The following is a 26,096-nucleotide window of genomic DNA, read 5'->3' as shown; positions in this document are numbered from 1 at the left end:
TTCTTCCAGCCTGGATGAGTCCTTCTTTGCTGTGCTGCTCCCCCAGCACACCACAGCATAGAAAAGTACTCCAGCAACCACTGACTGATAAAACATCCTCAGGAGCTTCCTGCAGATGTTAAAAGACCTCAGCCTCCTGAGGAAGTACAGTCGGCTTTGGGCTTTTTTATACAGGTGCTCTGTGTTGCATGACCAGTCCAGTTTGTTGTCCACCCACAGCCCGAGGTACTTGTACTTGTTGACCACCTCCACCTCCTCCCCCTCTATCTGAACCAAATCATAATTGTTATGTACTGTTTAATATGCAAAATACTCCAAGAGTCAGGAATAGTTCTTTTTAATGACATTATAACATGTTACCGGTAGGTTTTATCATTTGTAGTAGTTACAGTTTTTCTCAGTCGCTTTGGTGCGTTTCTCAGAACACCATTAACATTTGCACAGCAGTTAGTGCATTTCCCAAAACAATTAGTGCAAACTGCAAAACCTAGTGGATAGCCTGCAAAAGCACGTCACATGCACAGAATTGATTATCCATACCTCAAAAGCAAGTATCCATGTCAATGAAACTGTCAGTGCCATCAAAATGAAAAGTCTTGACACCATCTTTATGAACAAGATAGTCAAATGGCATTGTCATGTTTCCACTATGACAGTTTATAATTTCAGTGTTTCCCATTGCAAAAACAATTGGTGACACCTGAAAATGCTGACGACAGCACTATGGCCTACCTGTACAGCCATCTGAAATGTGCAGTAAAGTCACTGTAGATGTTATGGGAGTCTTGGGAGTAACTGAGACACTGAATACGTACGTTTCACATTTCCATTGTGTAGAAGTGTTTGTAATCCTACAGAATTGTGCAAAAAAAAAAATGCTACAGTCACTTGTGCACTGTAGAATACATGTAAACATAAAATCACCCATTTGGTAGAGCTGTGCACTAATGTGAACAATAAACAGCACATGTAACAGTACAGTAAATCATTCTGGCACATCCAGACGTTCCTGTCTGTCTGGCCACATATTTTCATCTACATCACAACAGATGTTATCCCTCGCAATGCAGCGAGGAAAGTATCTCCTGGAGTGGCGAATCCATCCTCTGCAGGACCCTGCTGTGATGTCGTCACATGCTGCATCCATGGCTGCTAGCAGGGCCATTTGCTCATGTGGATTTCATTTTTCTTGAGTACTCTGTCAATTGTTGAAATTGGAACAGATTCAATATTGCCAAATACCGTGTAATTCTCTATGACAGCGCTTTGTATGTCTCTCAGCTTTATTGCATTGTTTGCAATGACCATTGCACAAATGGCTTCTTCTTGCTGTGGGGTAAAAAGGGGCCCTCTTCCGCCTCCGCGAGGTTGTCTTACAATCCTATGTGGTGCAGAGTAAACTTTTTGTGAAATTGCAAATACAGTACAGTAACATGTGATGTGTCTGAGATGGCACAGTACAGTACAGTGTATTACTGTTTGCCAGAGGTGGGACCAAGTCATTGTTTTGCAAGTCTCAAGTAAGTCTCAAGTCTTTATCCTCAAGTCTCAAGTCAAGTCTCAAGTAATGTCAGGCAAGTCAGAGTCGAGTCTCAAGTCACTGGTGTAAAAGTCCGAGTCAAGTCACAAGTCTGAAACTTTGAATTTCAAGTCCTTTCGAGTCTTTAAAAAAAACAAACGAAAAAATAATGCTGCAGTTATGCTAAATGTAAATATTAGACCATGTAATTTTTAAATCTGTGTTTTTCTCAACACATGACAAAATAGTGAACTTAGAAAATATACACAAATTGTGAAATTGCACCTCTTTAAAATGCAGCTCAATTAAACCTAGCTCCAAGAATAATTTTCACCGACAGTTCTGAGATAAGCTGCATGTTATTCTTGGATGCGGTTGTAGGACCAGCTTTAAAATCGCATGACAAAAATATCATACACATTAAAAAAAACTGTATCACCAACGTAGCCTGGAAAACATTTGCTAGTTAGATGAAGTCAGCTATCTCATCTTAGCATATTTATATGCATATTTATAATTATACGGTTCTTGGAGTGAGTGCATACACTCATGAAGTTTAGTAACTTCCGGTCACTGCAACAAGCCCAGGTACAGTTTACCGACAGATGGGTGCAGGACCTTGAAATGCACCGTGTAGAACGAAAGACCATCGTACGTATCATAAGTTTACCAGTCTCACAAATCGTCTTCATAAATACACATTTCCAGGAACAATGATACAGAAAGGTATAGGATTTGCTTGACAGATGGCCAATATTTGGCATGTGATAACTAGTTCAACAATTTTGTGTGTGATGACTCAAGCAATGGATGTATGACTAATAGTTTTATTGGGAACGACTATTCAGCATCCATAGGTATGATTACTTTTGACTGACATGACATAAGCAAATGGAAATGTCAGAAAGCAGCAGGGAAATGTATGGAAGCAACTGATTCATGTCCAAAATCATTTGCAGTTTGTTCAGAGAGAGGAGAAATTGCTACTATGATGTGCACAAATGACTGAGTGTTGTGGAGGTTGAACTAATAGTTATGAGAATTTCAATTCTGATCTGAGAAACGCACCAAAGCGACTGAGAAAAACTGTAAATATTGTATCACAACTGAAATGAAGATCTCTACTGACATCTATCGTGAAAAGAATGGTACTGCATGTAGACCTCTGCTTCTCTTTTTACATTTTGAAACGTCAAATATAACTTTAAATAAATTATTTTGGTTAATAAAAATTATAGAATGAGTAACTTGGATATGCAGGTGCTCTGTTGTGAGCATGATGACCTTAAACCACAGACACGTTGGCCAGAAAACAGTACAGGAAACTCTGAGTTTGTTCAGCACGGTGGGTGTGCTCTGCATGAAACAGCCACGATTAATGGATCTGCGATTCACATGTTATCAGGTAAATTTACTGTGCTTTGTCACACATTTCTAAGTATGCAAGGATGTAGAGGATAAGAGTGACAGATACCAATTAAATAAAAGTTTTCTCCCATAAAGAATGTGACCTTTGACCTCCTGGAAAGAACCTGCAAATCACACAGACCAGACTTCATCTAAATCAGCTTGGGGAAGTACAGAAGTGCAGATGTGAATTCTTCACTGACATTTAAAGTTCTTACTGCTGTGGCAATATTAGAAAACGAGAAGTGTCTTACTCTTAATGTCTTAGGGAAATATGTTTCAGGTTAGCCCCTGGACTTGTTTGGCTTATGAGAAAGACTTGTGAAAGAATATAAAGTTTCCACAATCTGGTAGCAAGTTGTGTGTCACTGATGACCTCTAACTGTTTAATAAAAAAATATAGTAATTGATTAATTACCATCAACAAAGTAAATACTGAAACCGTTCAGTCAAAAATGCCCTGCTGAGAGACGCTTAAGGACAGTGGAAATAATTTAAATCTGTTTTTAAAGTCATAATTTCAAAGTCTGATGACTTTGTGGGAAAAAATAAAGATTTGTAACCTGGCTAAATTTCAGAACCTTGGTCAGCTCCAACTCAGACCAAGGTCAGCTCCACAACGGGCTGAGAAACAGAACAGGGTGGAATGGCCTGGATGCTGTATATGGGCTTGCATGACCTCCCATGTGCCACTTGAGCCAAATATATTTTTACTGATAATAAAAAAATAAAAAATAAAGGGGGGTCAGAATCAGTAATCTGCACAATTATGAAACGTAGTTATGCAATGCAGTTAACATGGTTTTCTGTAACGTCCTATCTGAACTGTGTGTGTGTCTCTTTGAATGGTTTTTAATGCGCTTCGATTTTCTGTTTCCGTGTAGGCTATCATTGTATTTACTGTGATTGGAAATCTTTGAGATCGAGCGCTTAGCACGCGCAGATTCTGCGGGGTACAAATGTGTAAAAAAATAAAACAGATATCACGCAGAACTTCCGCTCATTAGAAAAAATAATAAACAAATTTCCAACATTGTTTGAGTCGGACTCGAGAAGTGGTTCAAGCTGCTCCTAACTATGACAGATTTCCACTGCGGTGTGTATTATTGCGCAGTGAAGCGGCCGCTGTGCGGTTGTTTTGCAGCGATGCTTTTACGCTGAAGGTCAGGTCCGGTTGCATTTCCTGTTGGCTGGCTCTCTAGTGCTTGACACAGCTTTTCTGTGCACGGCCGCGCATCCCTGGACGGAACAGTAAGGAGAAAACTCAAAGGGCGTGGAGACACACTGGTAGAGAGCGGCTCAGTGGACGTTATTTACACGTGAAGAGTCACGGAGAGACCAAAAAGTCTCGGTTCTTCTTCGGGACTCGAGCGGACACACAGCCCCCTTGAAGCTGTGGTTGAAAGGGGCGACTTGTTTTGAAGTTTGTTTTGAATTTCAGACTTTTGACACTGTTACCCAGTCGCACAAACTAGTCGTCGGAGTAGTTTAGGAAAGTGACAGCTGCTGATCACAGTGGGATCGTCTCGTGTACTGGAAGGACCTCTAGTACACCTCGTGTCTGTGGAGACTCACGTAGGCACAGCGGAGCGTTCCAGGAGGTCTTCTTGATGCACAAGTGAGAAAAGCATTGAGTGTTTTTTCTGAACCTCAGCTGCAGTCAGAGAATACTTTCATCGGGAGAGAACCCCACAGAGGAAAGTTCGATCATCATCATCGTCACTGTGCTTGGACTATGTTGATGAAGGAGTACCGCATCTGCATGCCTCTCACAGTGGAGGAGGTAGGGGAAGTTTTATTGATTTTTGCGAGCCGCAGACTTGCAGATCAGCAAGTTTTGCCTGCTTTGCTTTGCTGCACTTGTTCTATTGCAAAAGCGATCGCCGCAGTATTTTAGGGAAGTTCACAATATTTTGCACCAAAGCCTCATACAAGCAAGAGCTGGAGTCGGGCAGCCACCGCGGGGTGGAGCTGCTGTTTGTCTCTCCTTCCACTCAGCTTGTTTGCGTCCAGCAGCAGCAGAGGGAGTCGTGTGATTAATCTTGGTAGTGAATCATGTCTCTGTTTTGCTTGTGCTCTGTGAGTATGTGTAGCTACAGATTGCTTTCTGCGTCTTCCCCTCTGGGAGCCACCGGGCAGGGTGATTGTATTATATTATAATGAAACTAGAATGTGCTTCTTCTTCTTCTTTTTTTTTCTTTGTTTGCATGCAATCTCCCTAATGCGCAAGTTCACACCTGTGCAGCTGCTGCATGTGTGGTCAAACAGAAATGATGTATTGCACACAGTGATCACGTTAGATACCTTTGCTAACCAGGTCCCCCAGTCTTCATGCTTATAATCGATCACACAGCAGAGTGGTTTTGTGAAATCCTCGTTCCCTTACTTTCCTGCTGTTTGGGCTGATTGTCTTCAAATGATTCAATCCATACACACCTGAAACGGCACAATAGATGTTCCACCTGAAGACTTTTATTGAGTTTGACAGTGTGCAGTTAATCATGTGGTGTTGCGTAGTTCTAAATACCTGGGTTGCCACACAGGTTCACAATGTAGAGTTGGCCACATTAAATTGTAGTTTAGTCAGCCTTGCTGTTTGTGAAGACTTGATTCATCGCATCAGTCAGGCGAAGCCCATTGTTGTGAGGATGAAATTGGAGTCATCTGTACATGCCTTTAATCAGAAAGCCAGCGTTAACAGCCCCTCCTGAGGTCTATTTATGTTTCTTGCCAAAGCGCTGCTTTATCACATCGTGTCCTGAGGCTGATTGGTTCTTCTGCTTTGCATCGCTCCAGTGGTGATAAAAGAGCCACAGTTGTCCTCAGTGGCAGACTAAAGGCTATCACATCTTTTGTTGTAATGATAATAACGTGGCCCGGCCTAATCCATCGATCTGAGAGTGACTTGGTAAATGAGCACGTGAAATCTATTCTTTTGAACACCTAAGATACATAAATCACGCACTCATCTTCACACACACACAACTCTTTATATGAGCTCTACACAGCCCGGACAATCATTTTAAATCAGTTCTGTTTCACAGTCGTTGTTTTTTTTAAAGGCAAACATAAAATGAAAGGCAATAAGGTTATTGTTCTTCGAGTACTCAGTGCAGCAGCAGTCAGATTTGAAGCATTGTCTTTCAGTGGAGTCACCCGGAGTGGTGCAAACTGCCTAACATACTGTTAGCTGTTCCTGTAAAAACTGGATGTATAATAAAAACACATCTTCACCTCCCAGAGTCAGTACACTGCCTTTTTTTCTCATAGATTCGTGATGAGGAGCGGTTCATGTAGGGCCGTGCTGTGCTGATATATTGAATGCATTTCTCACTCACGATTCACAGTCTCCTCAAATGGCACTGCAGCGTGAGGGCAACAGGTTTCTCTTCACATCAATATGACAAGGACTTGAAGAGCTAAAGAATGTTTTATCACCAACAGACATCAACAGGCTTCTTCTGGGGAGTCTCACCTCCAAATAGCAATGAAGTTGAACCACTGCAGTGAAAACATAATTGTGCCACCACATACATATTGTTTAAGGTTCTTCACAGATCTTTGAGTGTTTAAACCTTGAAAGGAAGAAAACCCACTTACACTTGTTGTGGAATCTTATTTTGAAATGTGCTATCAACAGTCAGATTAGATGAGTTTCAGTTCAAATGGTGTTTTGGGTTTCTCTTGCAATTGTAAGAGTTATACATAATGTTTATACAGTCATATTATGAGAGTATAATCTTCAGTTACAGGATATGAAGTCATGTCAAAAAAGGAAGGTACACATTTACTGCCTCTGTAGAAATTAAGAGGACAAATAGCAGCCATTCATCATCACCAAGTTTGAGCATAAAAGCTAACATTTTACGCCCTCACGATTTGGTTGAAGAGTGTTTCTCCCTTTAACTTTAAATTTTTATTTATATATTTAAGACAAGCTTTACGGGGATATTCGGTGTATGTGCACAAGGCAATCACAAAGTACTGGTGTCTCAACACAGACAGAAACACAGACACACTGGACCCACTACAGTTCGCTTAGCGATTCCGCTCCCTGAAGACCAACACAGAGAGACTGAGGAGGAGCTTCTTCCCGCAGGCGATACGGTCTCTCAATCACACCACTACACAGTACTGACCCACACATACAGTTCTTACACACACACTGGACTTTCTGGACTTTGGTTTTGCACAACACTGGTCACTATATTCTTCATTTCCGGTTAATACTTGTACAGCTGCTGTTATTGTGTATATATTTATTTATATTTAGATTTCTTCATACATTCTTATATAGTTCTATATTGTGTATTTTGTTGTACAGTTATTTTATTTTCAACTTTAATTTATATATTTATCTTCCAGTTAAATTTACCCTTCATTCTAATTTGTGTTGTACAGTTATTTCATTTTTAACCTTAATTTATATTTTATTCCTTCCTAGTTAAATTTACCCTTTTTAATTTTTCATATTTATTTCCTATCTTATTCATAGCCTTTTCCTTTTTTGTTTTCTTTAGGTCACGAGCAGTTGTCCAAGCATTTCACTACATATCGTACTGTGTATGACTGTGTACGTGACAAATAAAATTTGAATTTGAATTTGAATTTGAATTTGAATTTGAAAATCAGCTCCACCTAGATTTTACCATGTGTGCTTCACATTGACCCAACTCTTCGACCATTTTGGGGACAAGTCAAAATTTCAAGGTCCACATGGCCTTTATGTATATGGGTGATAAAGTATTAATGATTAATTATTTGAATAAATAAACTTTTGATTTTCCATATTTTAGTTGCATTTTACTTGAAAAGTATTGCTTCGTGTTTATTAAGCCAAATAAATAACTTTTGTGAGTGCATACACCAAACATCGCTCCATCGTCTTGCAGCTGTCAGTGCAAGATCAGGCTCTGTGGGAGTTTAAGTGTGTTTGTTTGTGTACCTTCATACGGAGCTGCCCCACGCCGCATCTAGGCCCAGGCCCAAGATCTTGTTTACGTCCTCAGAGTGGAAGCTCTGCGTTCTGATAAACGAGACGCCCGTTTCACCCCTTGTTCCCCGAGGGACTCGCCGCTTAGCCAGAAAGTGACCTGGTACACAAACGCCAGATGGAGAGAAACATGTTCACTCGGACAGTCTGCCAAGAGAGAGTGTGTGTGTTGAGAAGGAGATTGATTGCTTTTGGTAATTATCTAAGTGTATGTCTAAGTATTATCTAAGTGCTTTGTTTGTTATTTTATTTGTTTTTGTTGCTGTGGATCAAACAGGTTAAACAGCTTTAGTGGTGTAGAGCATCAGATTTGAGGAAAATGATAATCAAAGGTTGACGCTCCATTCTGAATCACATTTTACACCATCACACAAAGGACAAATGCAATCAGCATAAACAATTTTAAGATACCAATACAAGAACAACAGCAGCAGCCATATTTGCTTACTTCTACATGTAGTTTCTCACCTTTGGTGTTGTATAAAGGGGCCCATGCTTAATACTGAATCAGTGTGCACCGCATACATCAGCCACTGCAAGAGTGAAAAGAACAAAATGCCTCCAGGCTTTCAGTCTTGGAGGCTCTTCTGTGCAGCTGCTTCACCTTCGAAGATTTTTACACTCAGTATGGCCGAAAGCTTCAGCCTAATTTCAACATGCAGCACATATCGATTCAAATACCGCGTGCTTTAAAAATTCCACAGAACATCCCCTCTGATTATCAAGCAGTCTCTTGTGCAGTCAGATAACCGTCCCAGCTTTCAGTCAGATAAAGTTCAAGTGGCTTGTCAGTTTTCTCTTTTGTCCTGACGCATCTCTGTGAGAGGGTTGAATAAGCAGGATAATTGGTGAAGTCACCAGTTTGACTCAAATGTTTATCTCCAGATATTCTTTTAATGCACCATCTGGTCAATGAGTCCATCTTTTAACTCACTAATGCTTTTTTTTGTATGAGTGAAAAAAATGTCTCATGTACTCTGTTTCTAGTTTCTAGTTTGTTTGACTTTTTTATGGTTGTTTGCTTCCAAAAACCGTCGATTCTTTGTAAGTTGATTGCTGCTGTGATCAGTCAGCTCTTTACCTGCTTTATGGCTGTTTATTTATCTGCACACCATTTCATCTAATGGTCCCGTGGGGGTTTCATTAAAATCCTCGTGGCATGTTTGAATTTGTGCTCTTTCACTTTGGCTCAAATTGCTGCTACTCCGTTAAAGCATTTCTTCCAAAGTCTGCTTTTTTTTTGGTTTACTTGTTTGTTGCTCCGTAGTGCATTATTTGGAGGTCTTGCAACATTAGCATTATAGGGATTTCAGTTAATTCCCCCATGCTGCCAGGGCTAATCTTCTGGGTGAGGAGAAAAATTAAGGCTAAATACCCTAAATGTCTTCTGGCTAAATAATAATGTTGCTGCACTGCGTTTGTGTATTTTGTGATCTGGGTATTTGGAGGATTCAGATTTGTATGCACTTGATTAGTGCACCAAAGACGAGTCCCCGCAGAGATGGTGTACAGCAGAGTGTGCGCTGGAAGTGATCAAGTCAAATCAAATCAAATCACTTTTTATTGTCACATCACATGTGCAGGTACATTGGTACAGCACATGCGAGTGAAATTCTTGTGTGCGAGCTTCACAAGCAACAGAGTTGTGCAAAATACAATAACATAAACAGGCAAAATATACGAATGGGTAAATCTGAAACTAATAAATATATGTACAATATATAATAGTATATGCAAAAAAAAAAAGTGATGTATAAAGTGCTGTGATTATGCGCTCACTGGCCACTTCATTAGGTATACCTCACTAGTGCTGGTTTGGACCCTCGTTTACCTTCAGAGCTGCCTTAATTCTTTGTGTCATCGATTCAGCTTGGAGATGGAAACATTGCTCAGAGCTTTTGGTCTATATCAACAGTTGGTGTAGATTTGTTGACCACACATCCATGATGTGAATCTCCTCTTCCACCACATACCATCTGCTGACCATTTGAGTACAGTCGTCACTTTTTCATACCTAAATGTATTCAGCTACTGCCATGTAACTGTCTGATAAGATAAACAGGTGCACGGTGGACTCCATACTCCACTGAAGAATCTCTTCTGTGAGAGTCATGCATTTTCGAAGGTAAAGGAGAAATTGACTAAAGATGGCAGGCGGCAAACATTAGAGTTTCAACTCCTGATTATTTTCTCAATGAATCCATTTGTATCACATTTTTCCAAGGCTGAAACCAATATTCTCAAATGTTGTGCTTTCCCTGACCCTGAGTCAAACCTGAAGGTGCCTGGTGTTGGTCTATGTGTGCTCTGTTGTGAATAGAAATATGGGACTGACTGCATGTTGATATACAGCAAAATGTATTTACATGTTAACCATCCATTGTTTTAGAAAATAGTGTACTGTTACACTCATCAGTCAGATACTGAGTTAATGCATAACTGTATAGTGAAAATGTTTCTTATGCATGATATTGTTCTACCAACTCTACACCCATATAGTAAAAAAAGATTTAATAACTTTCGGTAGCACTTCATAATAATGTCACACTATGAAGCATCAGAATTTATAAATACTGATATGTATGTCCATCTGTTCCTGTTACACCATGTACAGTTGTCATTGCGAGTACAACATTGCTGGTAATGATCATAATCAAAGTCATAATCCTATATCTGTATTTATAAATGACATACTAAAGAGGATTATTGCTATATAAATGATGACTTAGAGCTTGTTTATAATAATGCTTAATATAGATTTCCCTAAGGTACAGTTATACATTTACTCATATAATCTCTAAATACATTAAACAATTTTTGCGAGTCCTCTTCGGTGCAGAGTTCCTGCTGTAGTGTATATATACATTTTAATCTCCTGTTAATCTCCTGCCAGGCGATGGGATAGCATCATAACATATCATATATATCATAATATTTTCATTTTCATGTTTTGGGATATAAATTAAACTTTATTGTCATGAGGTGAAAAAGATATGCTGCTCTCTTAGGGTCTTATAGGCGACTACATGTTAAAAATTGGTTCTTTTATCCTGTTGGTAGGTGGTTGCTGGGCAACATGATGTTTTCAGAATATCTGACATGGATGGGAACCTTCAGGGGCCTAAGATGTACCTGTGTGCCAAGTTAGGTTGTTCAGCTCCTGATTGTGGACAGATAGAAAGAGATTTGGTGTATTATAATAAGATGTTTATTACACATAAATGGTGTTTTCAGCTGCCTGCACCTGCCTGGCCACTGAGACTCTAATCACAGCCTTCATGCAGATGAGTTCTTCGGGTAATCTTATCAAAATAAACCAGACACAATATATAGTCGAGGTCTTTGAAATATCCAGGGATAGAGGTGCAAGTTGAACTAGGCACGCTTTCAGGGCAAAATACTGAGAAGGTTACTGAGTGGAAAAGGCGGGCAGGAAAAAATGACCCCACCACAGCAGCTACATAGCAACATTAATGATCTGTTAAACGTGGAGGGTCAACGGTTTTCTATTTATAGTTTGGAGCAGTGGACTAAATTAAGAGCAGTAACACTCTCAGTCAGGAGTCCAGAGGTTGTGGGAACTTGGGTGACTAATGGACAGGTGAGAAATAAAATAAGTCCTGAGGGGGGGACAAAGAGTCATTGCCTGTGCCAGCGATGGCACAAGGAAAGCATTTAGACATGTGATTTAGTGTAGGCCTGAAGTAACCTTTAATATTGACTGAATCTCAGACCACTGAGTGCATATTTATTCATTTAAAGGCACATGGTCGATAAAGGGCAACGCAAAGATGGAGGTGAGATGGGAAGAATAACAGACGAACACAGTGATTAATAAGATGATATGACACAGGCAAAGAGAAAACGAAAACACAAACAAAGACGCAGGCAGCTCACAGTGACGTGCAGAGAGCAACATGTCATAAAAGGACTCAATAAGTAGAATATACTGTGCAAAAACACACTTTAAAGATCTTTGAACATTTGACAATTTATCCTAAGCTAAAGGAAAAATGTTTCTACTAAGTCATATTAGCTTCTAATTATTTTAATACCCACATTTTTCTTATTATCATCCTATCCTCCAAACCTGCTTATCCTTTCACAAGGAACTGATGACCTGATGATGATGCTATATTGAGAGACTGACTTCCACAAGCACGGTCGATAACGCAGACTGTCGATTTCCACCTTGTGAGCTATCAATTAAGTTGGTGTTCAGCCGCATCACTAAGCAACCCTGGAGCTGATGCTTTACAGGTGAAAATAGAGGACAACATGAAGGGTCAGTAAACCAACAAAGGTAGGCCTGATAAATAAAAAGGTTTTATTTAAAGCATGTAAGGGACAGGGGAATTAGCAAGGAGGAAAAATAGGTTAAAAAAAACAATACTGTTGTGTGATTGGTGATGGAAACACCAACCTGCAGTGTGACCATAAATATAGGGAATATGCTTTTTACTTTGCCATCGAGAACTGCACAAAATATCAAAAGCACAACAGTTTTCTTTGGTTGCCGAGATGCAGCCAGAAGAAGACTTTCTTATCCAGCATCAGTGAATATGTGGCTGATTTATTTGACGCCAGTAACTCTGCCAACGGCTTTTGTCAGCCCGGGACTTGACATCTGTAACAGTTCTGCCTTATTGCATCTGCCTCCGGCTATGCGTTTGAAACTCACACGTGGCGACACCGAGCTTCAAACAGAGGTCCCGTGAGGTTAGAGAATGTGGCGAGACATTTTTAAGTAGAACCTCTGCACGCCCACGACAGACACTGTGGAAATGTGTCCCCAAAAAAACGGTTAATTTTGCTACATCAGACATTTTGGGGGATTTATTACTTTGAAACGTATTGTGCAATTTATTTATATATATTCATATGTTTTTTTTGGTTGGAAAAATTATGACACTAATGATGTAGAAAGCTCAAAAGCTCAGTTTGACTAGATTATCTCTGCTCACTTTGCATGAACATGGTGACATTCCTGCACATTATATTGATGATATAGTTTCTATCCTTTTTAATTTATTATAATGTACTGGATTCAGCTGACAGTATCTCAGACCTTTGCATAAAAAACTACATTCATCTTATCAGATCCGGAAAATCTTAACCACCTGTCCCCCCATTTTCTGCCATCAGCCCACTTCTGCTCTTCCTGTCCCATTTAACCTCACTTACCGTCAACATGCTATCTAAACAAGAACAAACAATGACTCCCGAGAATAGAAGCTAGACTGGCACATTGTTAATGCGTCAGTAGAGTTATGGGACAGGTGTAAGAAGAGATGTGGTGAAAGAGGGGATCAGCTGGGCTTGCTGTCCTCTAATGTTATCATAATCCATTATGGGACAGATTGTACATGTGATCGGGCTCTATATGTGATAAATATGATAATGTGACGCGATCTGTCACTGGTGTTTTCAAAATTAAATTACACCTAAAGGCAGTTGAAATTACAGAAATAAAAAATACAAGTTATGAGTAATTAGTTCAAGAAAAGGCGTGTAAAAAAATAAAAATAAAAATTAAGGAAGGTTTCTTCATGGGCTGTTGTGATTGGTCAGAATTTGCCACATTTTTTATTTTTATTTTTTTTTAAAGGAAAACACATTCAGTCTTTTGTTTATGTAAATACTTAAGATCTGCTTCTCGTGAGCAGTCAGAATGGTCTGCCCGTTGTTGCGGGTGGCCCCCTTAGGCCCACCCACCACTCAGTGATATTCTTTTAGGTCTTTCCAAAAAACAAAAGAGACGACAATATTTTAGATTGTATGAGACAGTGCTGGGCTTCAGTGACTTGGCACCATATTTTCAGTTTTTAACGTAGACCGCCGCTGTTTCTGACTTCTCAATTTCAGTCTGGGACTTTGAGAGAAACAAACGTTTTTAGAGACAAGTAACTTTTTTATCCTGTTAAATTAACACTGTTTTTCTTAACTTTACAGATTTTCAGGACAGATGATGTTTGCTGCCTTGTTCTTGTATGAAATGTTTTAGTCATAGCCCCTAATTGCAGCCTTAATGATAACTTAATTTAATAATAACTTTGCAAAGATTTTTTGCAAATTAGATATTGTGACACAACCCACCCGATTTCCCAGGCTCAGGATCCACGTGGGACTCCCGGTGCCTGGGTTTGTAGCTATCTGGCAATTACTAATAATTAAGCAGCTAACATTACCCTGTGTCAACCACATCAGCAGCTGATGTGCGAAGTTGTTTGCCAACTGGAGGAGGCAAAGATGGTGCTATTGGTGTAATTACTGTTGAAAAGGAGTATCTAATCTGATAGCTTTACTATGGATTAGTATATGAGAATCAATTTTTGTAACAATCCTAGTCGCGACATAGTTGTTGTTTTTTTCCAGCACTGCAGTTTCTCCTCAATTGTTTGTTTTTTGAAATTTCTAGAGCACATTTAGCAGAGCTCACTTCACAGCTGGGGCAGTGCTGTAGAGTAAAGCCATGTGCTCCCCTGAAGGTCATATTAGTTTGGGAAGGACAGTGATGAAAATAAAAATAAAAATACACTAAGATACTAGCTTGACTTCTGGTTTTTGCAAAATGGGAATGCTTTAGCTTGTCCTATGGGTGTAGTGTTTTTCTGGGTGGTGTCTCACGGGATAACGATTGCCTCTCCCGTGGTTGTTCGTGAAGGTAGGTGAACGCCGCGCCCTTGGCTCTCGTGTTCCTCAAGCTGTTCCGACAGTTTTTGACCATGTGGCGCTGGCAAGTTGTCCGGCTGGGGATGGGAAAGAAGTGATGATGAAGGATTACTCTTTCTACAGTAATGGGTATTTTGTCAGCATGTAGATGAATCCCAAGATCCAAGATATTCCAGCAGAGCATTGCTTTGCAAAAAGAGTACTAATTTTTGTTTCATGCTAGGCTGTTCTGTTTGTGTATATATGAAGATTTTCTTTTCCACACTAATAATTGTATCCAGACCCTAGTTTAAACTAGAAACAGAACTACACAGTATATGTAGGTTGCAGAGCACGGAAAAGCACAGTACAGTGATACAGAAACCTGTTCAGAAGATTTTATTACTTTTAATCACCATTTATCCACGCTCTTCCTCATATTGCTACTTGACACTATGGCTGTTGTTTTTCATCATCCTGTCCATTCCTGTAGATAAAGCCAAACTTATTTCAGTTGTTACTGTCAACTATTATTGTTTATGTGTCTGTAGAAATATGCAAAATATATGCAAACCCTCGTTTTTTTAGGAGCACAATTACAGCTTTGGAGCTTGTGAACACAATAAAAAGTCTCAGATTTAAGTTTGGACTCTCAGACCTGCAGACCTCATTACTCTCTCTTGTCCACTGAATTTGCCGATGCTAATTAATTCTTTTCAATGTCTGTGGCGCCAATAAAAATGTTTTCCTTGGAAAGTCAGCGCAAGAGATGTGACTGATTCAGTCAATGAGCTGCATAATTATTACTTGATCCCACACGCATAAATCCAATCAGCTCCCCTAACCTGGTCATCACCCGACACTGTTAAAAATGTCTCATTCACAGCTCTTGCTGCATATACTATTAACCTTCACTACAGGGTCTCTGTGTATACCGTATCGGAACCACAGCATGTCAAAGGGCTACTTTAGCTGAAACCTGAAGACTAGAGACAGGTTGTTTAATATAATCACCATAACACACACATGCACGTGCACACACATGCAAATGTATATCTAAAGTCATCTACCATATGTGGTTGTGTGCACAGCTACATGATGTGCATACCGAAATAACAGGTACAAGTGTCCCTGGTTACTATGGGAACATCAGCAGCTCGCAACTGATTAGAAATGTCTTTGATGATGAAGTGGCTTTGTGTTTGTGTTCTGTGAGCAGACAAACGCCAAGGTCTGTATGTGTGTTTGTGTGTGTAGATGTGAGTCCAACTGACCAGCATACATGAAGTACAAGTTCTTGCTCAGGAGTCTGCATTAACATTAACAGTAACAATAATACTTATTTCACATAAAGGTGTTTTAATTTTAATATTTAATGATTTTATTGGGGTTCTTTAAAAGACTTGAAAATCTGGTGAACAGCTGTTTCAAATGAGACAGCGACCGTGTACCTGGAAAGTTCAGCACTGGCAGCGAAACCTCATCCAACACACCAGATGGTCTCAGTGTGTATTTATGCCTGTCTGCCATGACTTTGTTATTCCTGGTATAGGTTTGTTTGTGTCCATGCGATATCTATCTATCTATCTGTCTGTCTGTCTGTGAACTTGAGTGACCTCCAATTCTTTATCCATAATATAATATGAGGTATAATATGTATAATAGGTATAATATGATGTCAGCCCACTCTTCTGGGAAGGTTTATTAACGTGAACGGTATGATATAGCCCAGCCCTAGTTGTGTGTCTTTAATGTTTGTCTTTTTTTCCTGTACAACATTTCTGTACAAGTGTTGCTTTGTAGGAAAGTAAGGTAGTAAAGCATAAGAGACCTAGAACGATACACTAACAAACAGATTTACTAACAAACAGAACCATGTAAAATCATGCTCATTATCTCAGGGATAATTTGTACCTGTGCACAAAGTAAGTGCACTTTTGTTGTATTGATTCTTTGCACTTTTTGAAGGGTTTTGAGAGGGTGTTGGGCTTGGATTTAGGGCTGCCATGATTAGTCGACTAGTCACGATTACGTCGACTATCAAAATCGCAGACGACTAATTTTTTTTTTTTTGCCTGTCCCATTTGGTTCTTTAGTTGTCAGAATTGTTGTCTGAAGACCAACAAGGATACCCAATGGATTTACTTTGCCAAATGGATCATCACGGCCTTGCCGTATTGGTCCATTTGATCGACCTTTGTTGTTATTATTTATTTTATTTTATTTTCAGTTGTTACAGACGGGACAGACATGACTGAGGGATAGGAAAGGGAGAAAGAAAGATGAAGGAAAAGAAAAACAGAAGGGGAGAGGGACAGTGAGAAAGGGCACTTAACAAGAGAAAGAAGAGGAAAAAAATCTCCTGGATCACCTGTTGAGAGAAAAAGAATAGAAAACAAGCAAAAAAAACAGAGCAACATACTAAGCACAACACCATCACATTAATCTAGCGTAAACAGCAGTAAATACTAAATATTGAATGTTGTTGTGTAGCAAGCAGGACCGACAGCGCACAATGTGCTTGGAAATAGCAGCCAATAAAGGTGTAGTTTATGTCTATGAACAGTGAACACCCGTGTGCACACCTGTGTGGATCAGCGCGCTTGTATTCAAAAGGTTTCCCCATGTAATGGTCTGCTAGAGGATGTAGAGAGCCATAGCCCTGTCCCCCAGGGCATGAAGCAGGCATGGAGGAGATCCAGGCTCCAGACATCCAGAGGCCCCAGAGTGCGAGAGCCCAAGGAGGACCACCGGAGGGGCATCCGTGCCACCCTCCTGGGAAGGGCTGAGGAGAGCCCCAGATGAGGGGTCACCCAGTAGCCACGGAGCAGAAGCCAGAGGGGGCTGCAGTGGCGTGCCCGCCGGCTCTGCCGGCAGCCAGCTGTGCCAGAGGCCGGAGGCCCGAGGGCCCCCTTTGCCCCGGAAGAGGCCTGACCGAGCAACAGGCACCAGGCCCCGCCAAGTAGTCACTGGGAGTGAGCTGGTACATACCTGAGCACTCAGCCCCAGACACCAAGACCCACCAACGCACCAACCCCTGAGGGCATCAGTTACCGACAGGGAGTGTGGTGAGGGCCTGAGAGTTCCCAGAGAGGTGGAGTGTAAGACCCGACCTGACATATAGACACAGACAAACAGGCACACACAGACACAAACATGCATCCCACCCTCATGCACACATATACAAATACTCAGCACTCACCCAACGTAGGGATAGACATACATGGACACTGTACACACAATCACACTCCCCAAACAAACTCTATACCCCAGGTCCAGGTACCCTTGACGCTGGAGGGGGAAACGGCACCTAGACCCAGGAGATGTTACCCTTTCCCCCGGGGTGGAGGCAAGCAGACCGCCCCAGGCTCCGCAGCAGCACGGAGGCCCCGCATCCCAGATCCCATTCGGACGGCCAACACCTCCTCCCAGCCCCCCCGCCCCGATGGCCAGCAGAGAACAGGGGTGTGCGAAGAACCCAAGATGCCCCTCCCTTCATTTCAAGAAGTGCTTATCTAATCCTGATGGGACATTTCACATTTTGTCCACTCTCAACTTTATCCCACAGAAGGGAGACATTTATGGCTGCACAGTGGAACATGAAGCCCTTGAGGAGCCCTTGACCAGATTTTGGGGTGAAACTAATTTCTATATTAATACTTTTTAAGATTAGCCCTTTTCAGATTCATTAGTCTGTTAAGGTGACGACAGTTTGTCAATCAGACATAGATGTAAATGTTGCCAATATCTTTGTGACACACAGTCATAATATTTAGAGCTGTTCGCACTAAAGTAAAAAGCACCATCATTTCATGCGGATACCCTTTCGGTGCCAGTTGCGGTCGCAAGGCTGGAGCCGAACAAAAACACCCTGATAACGACTGTGTTTAGTCTGTTCCTTCCAGTGTTGGGACTAACGCGTTATTAAGTAACGCGTTACAGTAACTACGTTATTATTGTGGTAACGAGCACAGTAACTAGTTATTATGCCAAAATCAGGAACGCGTTAGTCGTTACTGGGATTTAGATAGGGTCGTTACTCGTTACTTCGTGTGGTGGCTATCGCGGAGCTTCCACAGATTCAGTAACATTAGCAAGTGGTGGAGGCCAGCAGGTGGATGAAGGAAAAGGGACGCAGAAGGAAAAGAGACCCGAGGCGGCCGCCGGTCCAAGTGTGAACTGAACTTCAGGTAAGAAGTTATGACCTGCAGTCTATCTGGGTCAGATATGAACCAAGTTTAGGTGGAGTTTATTTTCGTTATTCTGACTTTTTCCGTACTGCGTGCTAGCTAGCGTGACGGAGTTTCTATACAGCTGGGTGGGTGCTATGATGTTAATGATATTGAACTTTATTTTGTTCATAAGTTATTAGAGTTGCCAACCATCCCGTCTGGTATTCAGAGAAAATATTACGCGTTTCTTATTGAGGTGAAAAGGAACAGTTTGTCCCGGACTTCAGCTACAATGAAAAAGGCACAAAGCTGGATTTATTCTGTGTTTACGCTGCACAGCTGCCTCTTCTTCTTTCATTCTCTCCCCTCCCTCTCCCGTTTCTACTTCAGTCATGAAAACTGATCAATGATCAGCTGATCGGCTCTCTTGTTTGTTTATCGCTCACTTTGCGCCGAAAGAGGAAACCAGCGGATGTCGCGCTAAACAACAGCAGCACGTTTAAGCTTGATCAGCTGTTGTTAGAATTTATTTAATATTAATTTCTAGTATCAGCTGATGTTTGCTGGAGCCACAGCTGCAAAAAAGCTGCTGGTCATGATATCGGTTTGGTTATCTGGTGAGAGGGAAACATGAAGATGAAACCAGGAGATGTCCTTACTGGATCATCAGAGCTGAACAGGTGATGGAGAAACAGGTTTACCTTTTAGGTGACATGAATGAGTTGAAGGGAAGTTATGAACTGTTTCTGAGAGACAAATAACCCCAGGTAACTGTGCAGGGGCGGGTCTAGCAAAGTGTTGCCAGGGGGGCATGTAGGGCATTACTTTTCTTTCTTATTCTCATTTAAAATGCCTAGCTTTTAAAAAATAATTATCTGAATCTTACAACAAACGATTGATAGATTGATGCATATATACAGTACCATCAAAACAGTGTACATCACTGTCACAACAGTGTTTATTTTCATTCAAAGGCTTTAAGATTTTTCCTATAATGGTGAGCCAGTCTCTAGTCAAAATGCCCGGGACGATTTTTTTGTCCCAGTCCAGCCCTGTATGCAGCTCATCTTCAGTCTGGTGTTACCTACATCTTCCTATTCAGAAGGCAGAATTTCCGAGGTCTGAGTACAATCGAAAGCACCACGGCTGCAGTTTTTGTGTTGGATGTAAAAGGCGCACATGACGCTGTGACGTAGGCTAGAATCATGGCAGCAGTCAATGACAGTCCAGGCGTGGGATTTCTCTCGTGGAAATATGCACATTATCTTTTCCTTTCTATTGGTAGGTGGCACAGTGCACTTGTGGCAAGTAAGCAAGCTAGAAGACTGGCAAAGTTATGGAAGAAACACATTAACAAGAGAATTCTGAGTAAAACCAAAGTTACTTTCCCTAGTAACTAGTTACTTTGAAAGTAACGAGTAACTTGAAGTAACTGAGTTAGTTTGGAGAGAAGTAACTAGTAATGTAACTAAGTTACTATTTTAAAGTAACTTACCCAACACTGGTTCCTTCCCGTTCCATGCAAGGCCACCTGGGTTGGCTGGAAGACTGTTTACTTAGCCTAGCAGGGCAAAGGACACTGTCTCAGCTGAACTCTGGACACACACACACATACATATACACTGACATGCACACACTCATCCCCCCTCCCTTTCCAAACGCCTTCGATGCTTGTTCCCTCCTGGGAACACGGTGGGTCTGAGCCTGCGCTGGAAAGGTAGCGCTGGGCAGGATGGCTGCTGTGTTTGCTTCGGATTACTCCTCACCCCCCACCCGACCCTGTGGCTTGTCACGTGTTCCATACTGTTGTGCTGTGGACATTTATGTGCTTTTTTGTGCAGAGGAGTTTTTTTGTTTCCTGTTCTCATGCTGTCCTCCCAGGAGCCCAGCATGAGTAGAGGTCTCTTCTTTTCCTATTGTACTTTCCCATTGTAGTGTATATTTCAGTGTTTTTTTTCTGTAACGCTACCGATCTCCGACCTGTATCCCCATGTGATGTCTGTGTTGTGTGTGTAAGGTCGGGGGGGGAGGGGGGGTCCTATTTCACTGTAGGGTAACCTGCACGTGGCGAATAAAGCCTTGATTGATTGATTGATTGATTTAGAGTTTAAGCTACAAAGCTCTTGCAGCATTGTTCTACAAAGATTCGCTTTCCATCAGCCAGCATGAAAAAAGGTTCGTTATTTTGTTTAATTACAGAGATCATGTCCTACATGTAGTTAGGGAATTAATTTGCTGTTAACTGCTAATCTATCCCATCTCCATGCCAGGGATAATAAGTTAATAATAGTACAACTGTGCTTTGTGCACAAAGGAATGTAACTATCTTGTCTGATGCTATATTTATATAATAAACTACGGAGAAAGACTTCTACAAATAGCTAGAAAAACTAATTTAAGCTTATTTTTACAATCCGCTTTTTAACAGGCGAATCCCATTACATATCTACACAGACTTTTTTTCACCGTACTTTATTTTTTTTAACAGTTAATGATAGCGTTAGCAACGAAATCCATAAATGGAACTGGACAAAGATACCTGTTAATTTGTGCTAATGAATTTGCTATGCTGTAGAAACATGTGCAGTATAAATCTTATGATGAAAGTGATAATAAATCCTACTAAATCCAAGTAAGTGAGACTGAAGAGATCAGAGAGCTATTCAAAATGAAGAATATGTGATGAGATGTTTTCAGATGAATATAAAGGAGTGTTGAAAGTTGTTGCTGAGGCTGCTTTTAAGTTTCATATTGTCATGTTGTTTGTTTTCTTCAACAGAGGTTGATGCAAACACAGTGGAGCCCACTATGGATTCAACCATCTATTTTGGATTTGCCTCGACTTGTGGGTTGTTGGAGTTGTCACAGGGATATTCTTTATTGTCAAAGGAAAACATGCATAACCAAGCTGAGGAACACCTGCAAATTACTGTGATAACTTTACATTGTAGCAAAAAAAAAAAAGGGCTTTACCTTTAGTCTTATAAGAAGAGAAAAAACTGCAGTAATTTGTATATAAAAAGGGAAGGAGTAAAAAATGTACTCTTCTGTATGTATTGCACATAATTTACTTCATTTGATCAAGAAAAACAACGGAAAGGCCATTACAGAATAGCAGCTCAAAAGAAAAAGGACAGTATAAAGACAGATTGCGTCCGGATGCAAAGAGACGGTACTTGCAAAAAATAGAGTGCATTGGAAATGTGGACCTCTATGAAATACGGCAGTGGAATAGAAACCCTGAAGACCAACCGCTATTGACTTAGCATGATATATTTTTGTACCTTGTATGTGGAGTCAGCGCATACACGGCGAACCAATTTCGCAATTATAAATCTCTGGAGGCGCACATCCAATTCACCAAGGATTGGGTACAAGATTTGGCTATTTTTAAGCCTCCACGTTGTGAGTACGCCGTCATTCAAACAAAGGTAAGTCAGCTTGAGTACTGCAAGTAAAATGCGTTTGATTTCCCTCTGAACATTCAGATTAGTGCAGCATAAATTCATTCATGAGGGGGAAATTACAGTGAGAACATGTGGAGGCTGTTAGAGGGATAACATTGTCCTGAAGAATTTACTTATTCTCTATGGTTAAAGAAATTGCACTAATTAATTCATATTTATTATAAAAATCCTAATTATACATCTTGCATCTTAATTATACATGTATGTACTTTCTAAACACGTTCATTGATACATTTGTGATGAATGGATTTGAAAGTAGATAAACACATTTGTGTCATCCTGTCTGTGTATGTTTCAGGTACTGCACTCTGAATGAACCAGCATTGGGTCATTGTGAGAATCACATGGAAGGTTGAAGCCGCCCAGATGTATGGCCGGAGTCGCAGATACCTGCAGCCATGTTGCTGCTCTTCTGTGGCATAGGGACTGTTACAGATGAACCTGCATATTGAGTTTTGCTGGGTAATATGACCAAGATACAGTCAGTGGTTGGCCATAAGATAGACTTCTCCTCTTCAGCTGCCCCAAAAAAGGCTCTCAATAAAACATAAACAGACCATCCGTAGTGACAGGTAAAAGAAGCCGTCCACAGAAAAGAAAAGTTCCACCTGCTACTGTGGAGGAGTTGTCTCAACTGATGGGAAAATATTTCTCCAAGCATAGTTCTGTTCTGAATAACCCATAATGTTGTATTTAGGGGGTCTACATTTGTGCCTGAAGTACATTGCCATGTAAATAATTTGCATTTACTGAATATGTACTTACTAAGTACCACTGTTCAAAAGTTGAATATCCGTTTGCTTTCGCTCCTTTAGCCCTTTGTTTGGCCTGCTAAAATGGCACCTCGGCGGTGACACCCCCTCCCGTAACATCACGCTCCAAAGCCCTATAAATGGTCTGCATTTGTATAGCGCTTTACTCAGTCCCTAAGGACCCCAAAGCGCTTTACACTACATTCAGTCATTCACCCATTCACACACACATTCACACACTGGCAATGGCAAGCTACGTTGTAGCCACAGCTGCCCTGGGGCGCACTGACAGAGGCAAGGCAGCCGGACACTGGCGCCACCGGGCCCTCTGACCACCACCAGTAGGCAAACACAGGGTTAGTATCTTGCCCAAGGATATTTGGCATGCAGCCAGGAGGCAGCCTGGGATCGAACCACCGACCTTCTGATTTGTGGCTGACCTGCTCTGCCACCTGAGCTACAGCCACCCTATAGTGTCAGCTATAAAGGAAGTTCAATGTATTATCAAGTGTATTTATTAATGATAAACATTTGCCAGTGTGATGAATGTATCTCAAGTTTTGGTGTGGTCACTTTTAGGTTACTGTTTGGGGTGTCGGGTGGGGCTTTACAACGTCCTCTGCCTAAAAGGAAGCAACCAACATTGTTCCCTTTATGCTTGTACCAAGAACAGGAAACATTTTTTAGGTACAGATTGGGAAGGTGAACTCAAATAACAAAAAAATTGCCTCGGTATGCTGAACATGCATCATAGTACAGGTTCCCGATACTTTTCCTGGTAAAGAAAACAAACAAAAATATACGTAAACTTAAATTTAGGGTTTTGTTAGTGCAGCTTGGCTCTCGGCATGTTAATATTTTTGTCCCGTGACATTTTAGACTTTTTAGTAATTGAAACATGACACAGGTTTTGTAGTGCTCACTGTAGAGTCCTTTACATTATTACTGTTACTGTGTGTATGTGTTTTTGCTACAATATTTATTGAAACGACATGTAAATCTTCACTGTATTCAGTAGTGGTCGCACAGGAAACTCCTTGACTAATTAAAAATTATAACAATTAGTCAAATGTTATTCAAGTAAAGTTTCTGATTTTCCCAGTATGACACGCTAACAAAGGCTGTTTTTTTGTGTCCAATTGTTCTCTACCTCACCACTGCTGTGAGTTTACCAAGCTCTCTCCATGCATAATGAATGAGATGAGTTTTCCCCAAACAATCTGAAATTCAAGTTGTACCAAAACACTCCAGACTGGAACAGAAGGGACAAAAGGCTTATGTAACAATAAGGTGCTTGCCAAAACAAGAAATGACTTCTCTAAGAAAACCACCTGGTTCTTGCCTCAAAGCTTAGTTGGAAGTGAACAGAGTGATGGATTTAAACTGACTGTGAAATCTCTGACTCTATTATTAGCACTCTGTTACATTAGCAAATCAGCATTTCCAATATGAAATTAAAATAAAGTGCTCAGCACAGCAAACAGTGATGGCATTTCCAGGCTAAATGGGAGGATTGGCTTATTTGAATTGCTCCAAAAGTATTGCTGTGATTGATGTCTTTGTGTTATTCATAAACTATAAAGCCAAATTTGTAATTGTGACACCAAGTCATTCACTATCACTTCACAATTGTGTTTTTACAGCCTTAATAATCGCTGGACTGTAGTAACACTTGCAAACACAGTTGTATGTTAGATGATATCCCACACATACATGCATTAAAGGACTAACATAGGGGTGAAGGCATATTACTGGAGATGACTTAAACCACTTAGAAAGCTACACATAAACATCAACCATTTGTCATTGCTGTTTTATCCATGTATTGGTCATCCTTTTGAAAGCATTGCGACTTCACTGCTGCCTCTGCCAGCACAGTGACTGCAGTACTGCTGAGGTCAAACGTGTTACCGATTCAGATTATCAAAAGTGTTATTACAGGGTTTGAAGTGAGGCGCTGTGTTCAACCATGCTTATGCTGTGAGACAGAGGGGGAGGAAAAATAGCATCAGAGGATGGAAATGGCAAAGCAACATAAAGGAGTGTCAGTAGAGGAAAAGTTGAAGGAGAAACTGATATGCATCGAGGAGGGTATGAATGCAGAAAGGAACAGGAGTAAAAGGGAGGGCAAGAAACAGCTGCACTCAATCAAGGCCAGTTATGTAATGTCTCACAATCTGTCAGCTTCCCAAACATCTTTCTTCAGCGGCTCTTACTTTTTTTTTTTTTTTAAATCTCCCATCCCTGATCATCATCTCTACTTTTTAAGGACACTCTTACAGTCCTTTCTCCTGTTTCATGCCTGGATATCATTACATTATTCTCATCAGCCACTCAATGTGCTGCCAGGCAGGGGGTAAAGATGATGCATAGCGGAGTGATCCATAGTGAGTGATCTTGATGTTATGTAATCTTTGGTTCATTGACCTCAGACGCTGCAGAGTTGGAGAAAGAGGAGAAGCTAACGAGTTAGAGAGGTGGGGGAAAAGATGTTATAGAGGGGAAGCACGACGGGAGAGTGCTCTCTCCCACCTGCAGCAATCAGTATTAATAAATTTCACCTCACCACACACCTTTGACATAGTTTATGCAACACACTCTTGTTCTCAGCAGGAGCTGTAAGAAAGCTTGTTTTTCAGGTGTGCTGTTTCCACGGCTAAATTCACCCAGTGGAGCTTGTTTTATAAACTACAAATTAAAAATTAAATATCTGCAATCTGCTGAAATCTATAGACTGTGAAAAAATAAAAGCTGGTTATATAAAACCTGCTCACATTGCTTTCTGTTTAAAATTTCTATTATTGCTTGTTTATTCCCCCCCCCAAAGGGAGGGAGTATGTAGTCGGTTTGTTTGTTTGTTAGCGATTTAGCCTCCAGAGTTTTCAAGATGTCGTTTTCAAATTTTGTGCAATGACAGAAACCAATAACGGCCCGAGCTGATTTAATTTTGTCAAGGTCAAGCTTTAGGCCACAAATGTGAAAATCTGTAAAAATGTCCAATCTTTTATGGATCATCTTCAAACTTACAGCATACTACGTCTCAGGGAATGTGACCCTGGTTGGCTAAGCATTTGATTTTGACCTTCATTGTGAGTGCCTGAGGTCAAAGTTGACCTTGAAAATATTTTCAAGAAA

The 26,096-nt window shown here is 40.7% G+C and overlaps 1 protein-coding gene across 1 annotated transcript in view; it reads left to right on the top strand.

Moving 5' to 3' along the window:
• The first annotated feature begins 4,159 nt into the window (after window positions 1-4,159).
• Window positions 4,160-26,096, top strand: part of pitpnc1a (phosphatidylinositol transfer protein cytoplasmic 1a) — a 54,722-nt gene continuing 32,785 nt past the window's right edge. The window contains exon 1 of the mRNA XM_085405186.1: window positions 4,160-4,709. Coding sequence (XP_085261312.1) covers window positions 4,662-4,709 — 48 coding nt within the window. The 5' untranslated portion in view covers window positions 4,160-4,661. The remainder of the gene's footprint in view (window positions 4,710-26,096) is intronic.

This window comes from Rhamphochromis longiceps, linkage group LG4 (assembly GCF_057381845.1).
Source record: "Rhamphochromis longiceps isolate RC_006_pf linkage group LG4, R_longiceps_female_GT1.1, whole genome shotgun sequence".
Taxonomy (NCBI): Eukaryota; Metazoa; Chordata; class Actinopteri; order Cichliformes; family Cichlidae; genus Rhamphochromis; species Rhamphochromis longiceps.
This window is presented reverse-complemented; position numbering and strand designations above follow the sequence as displayed.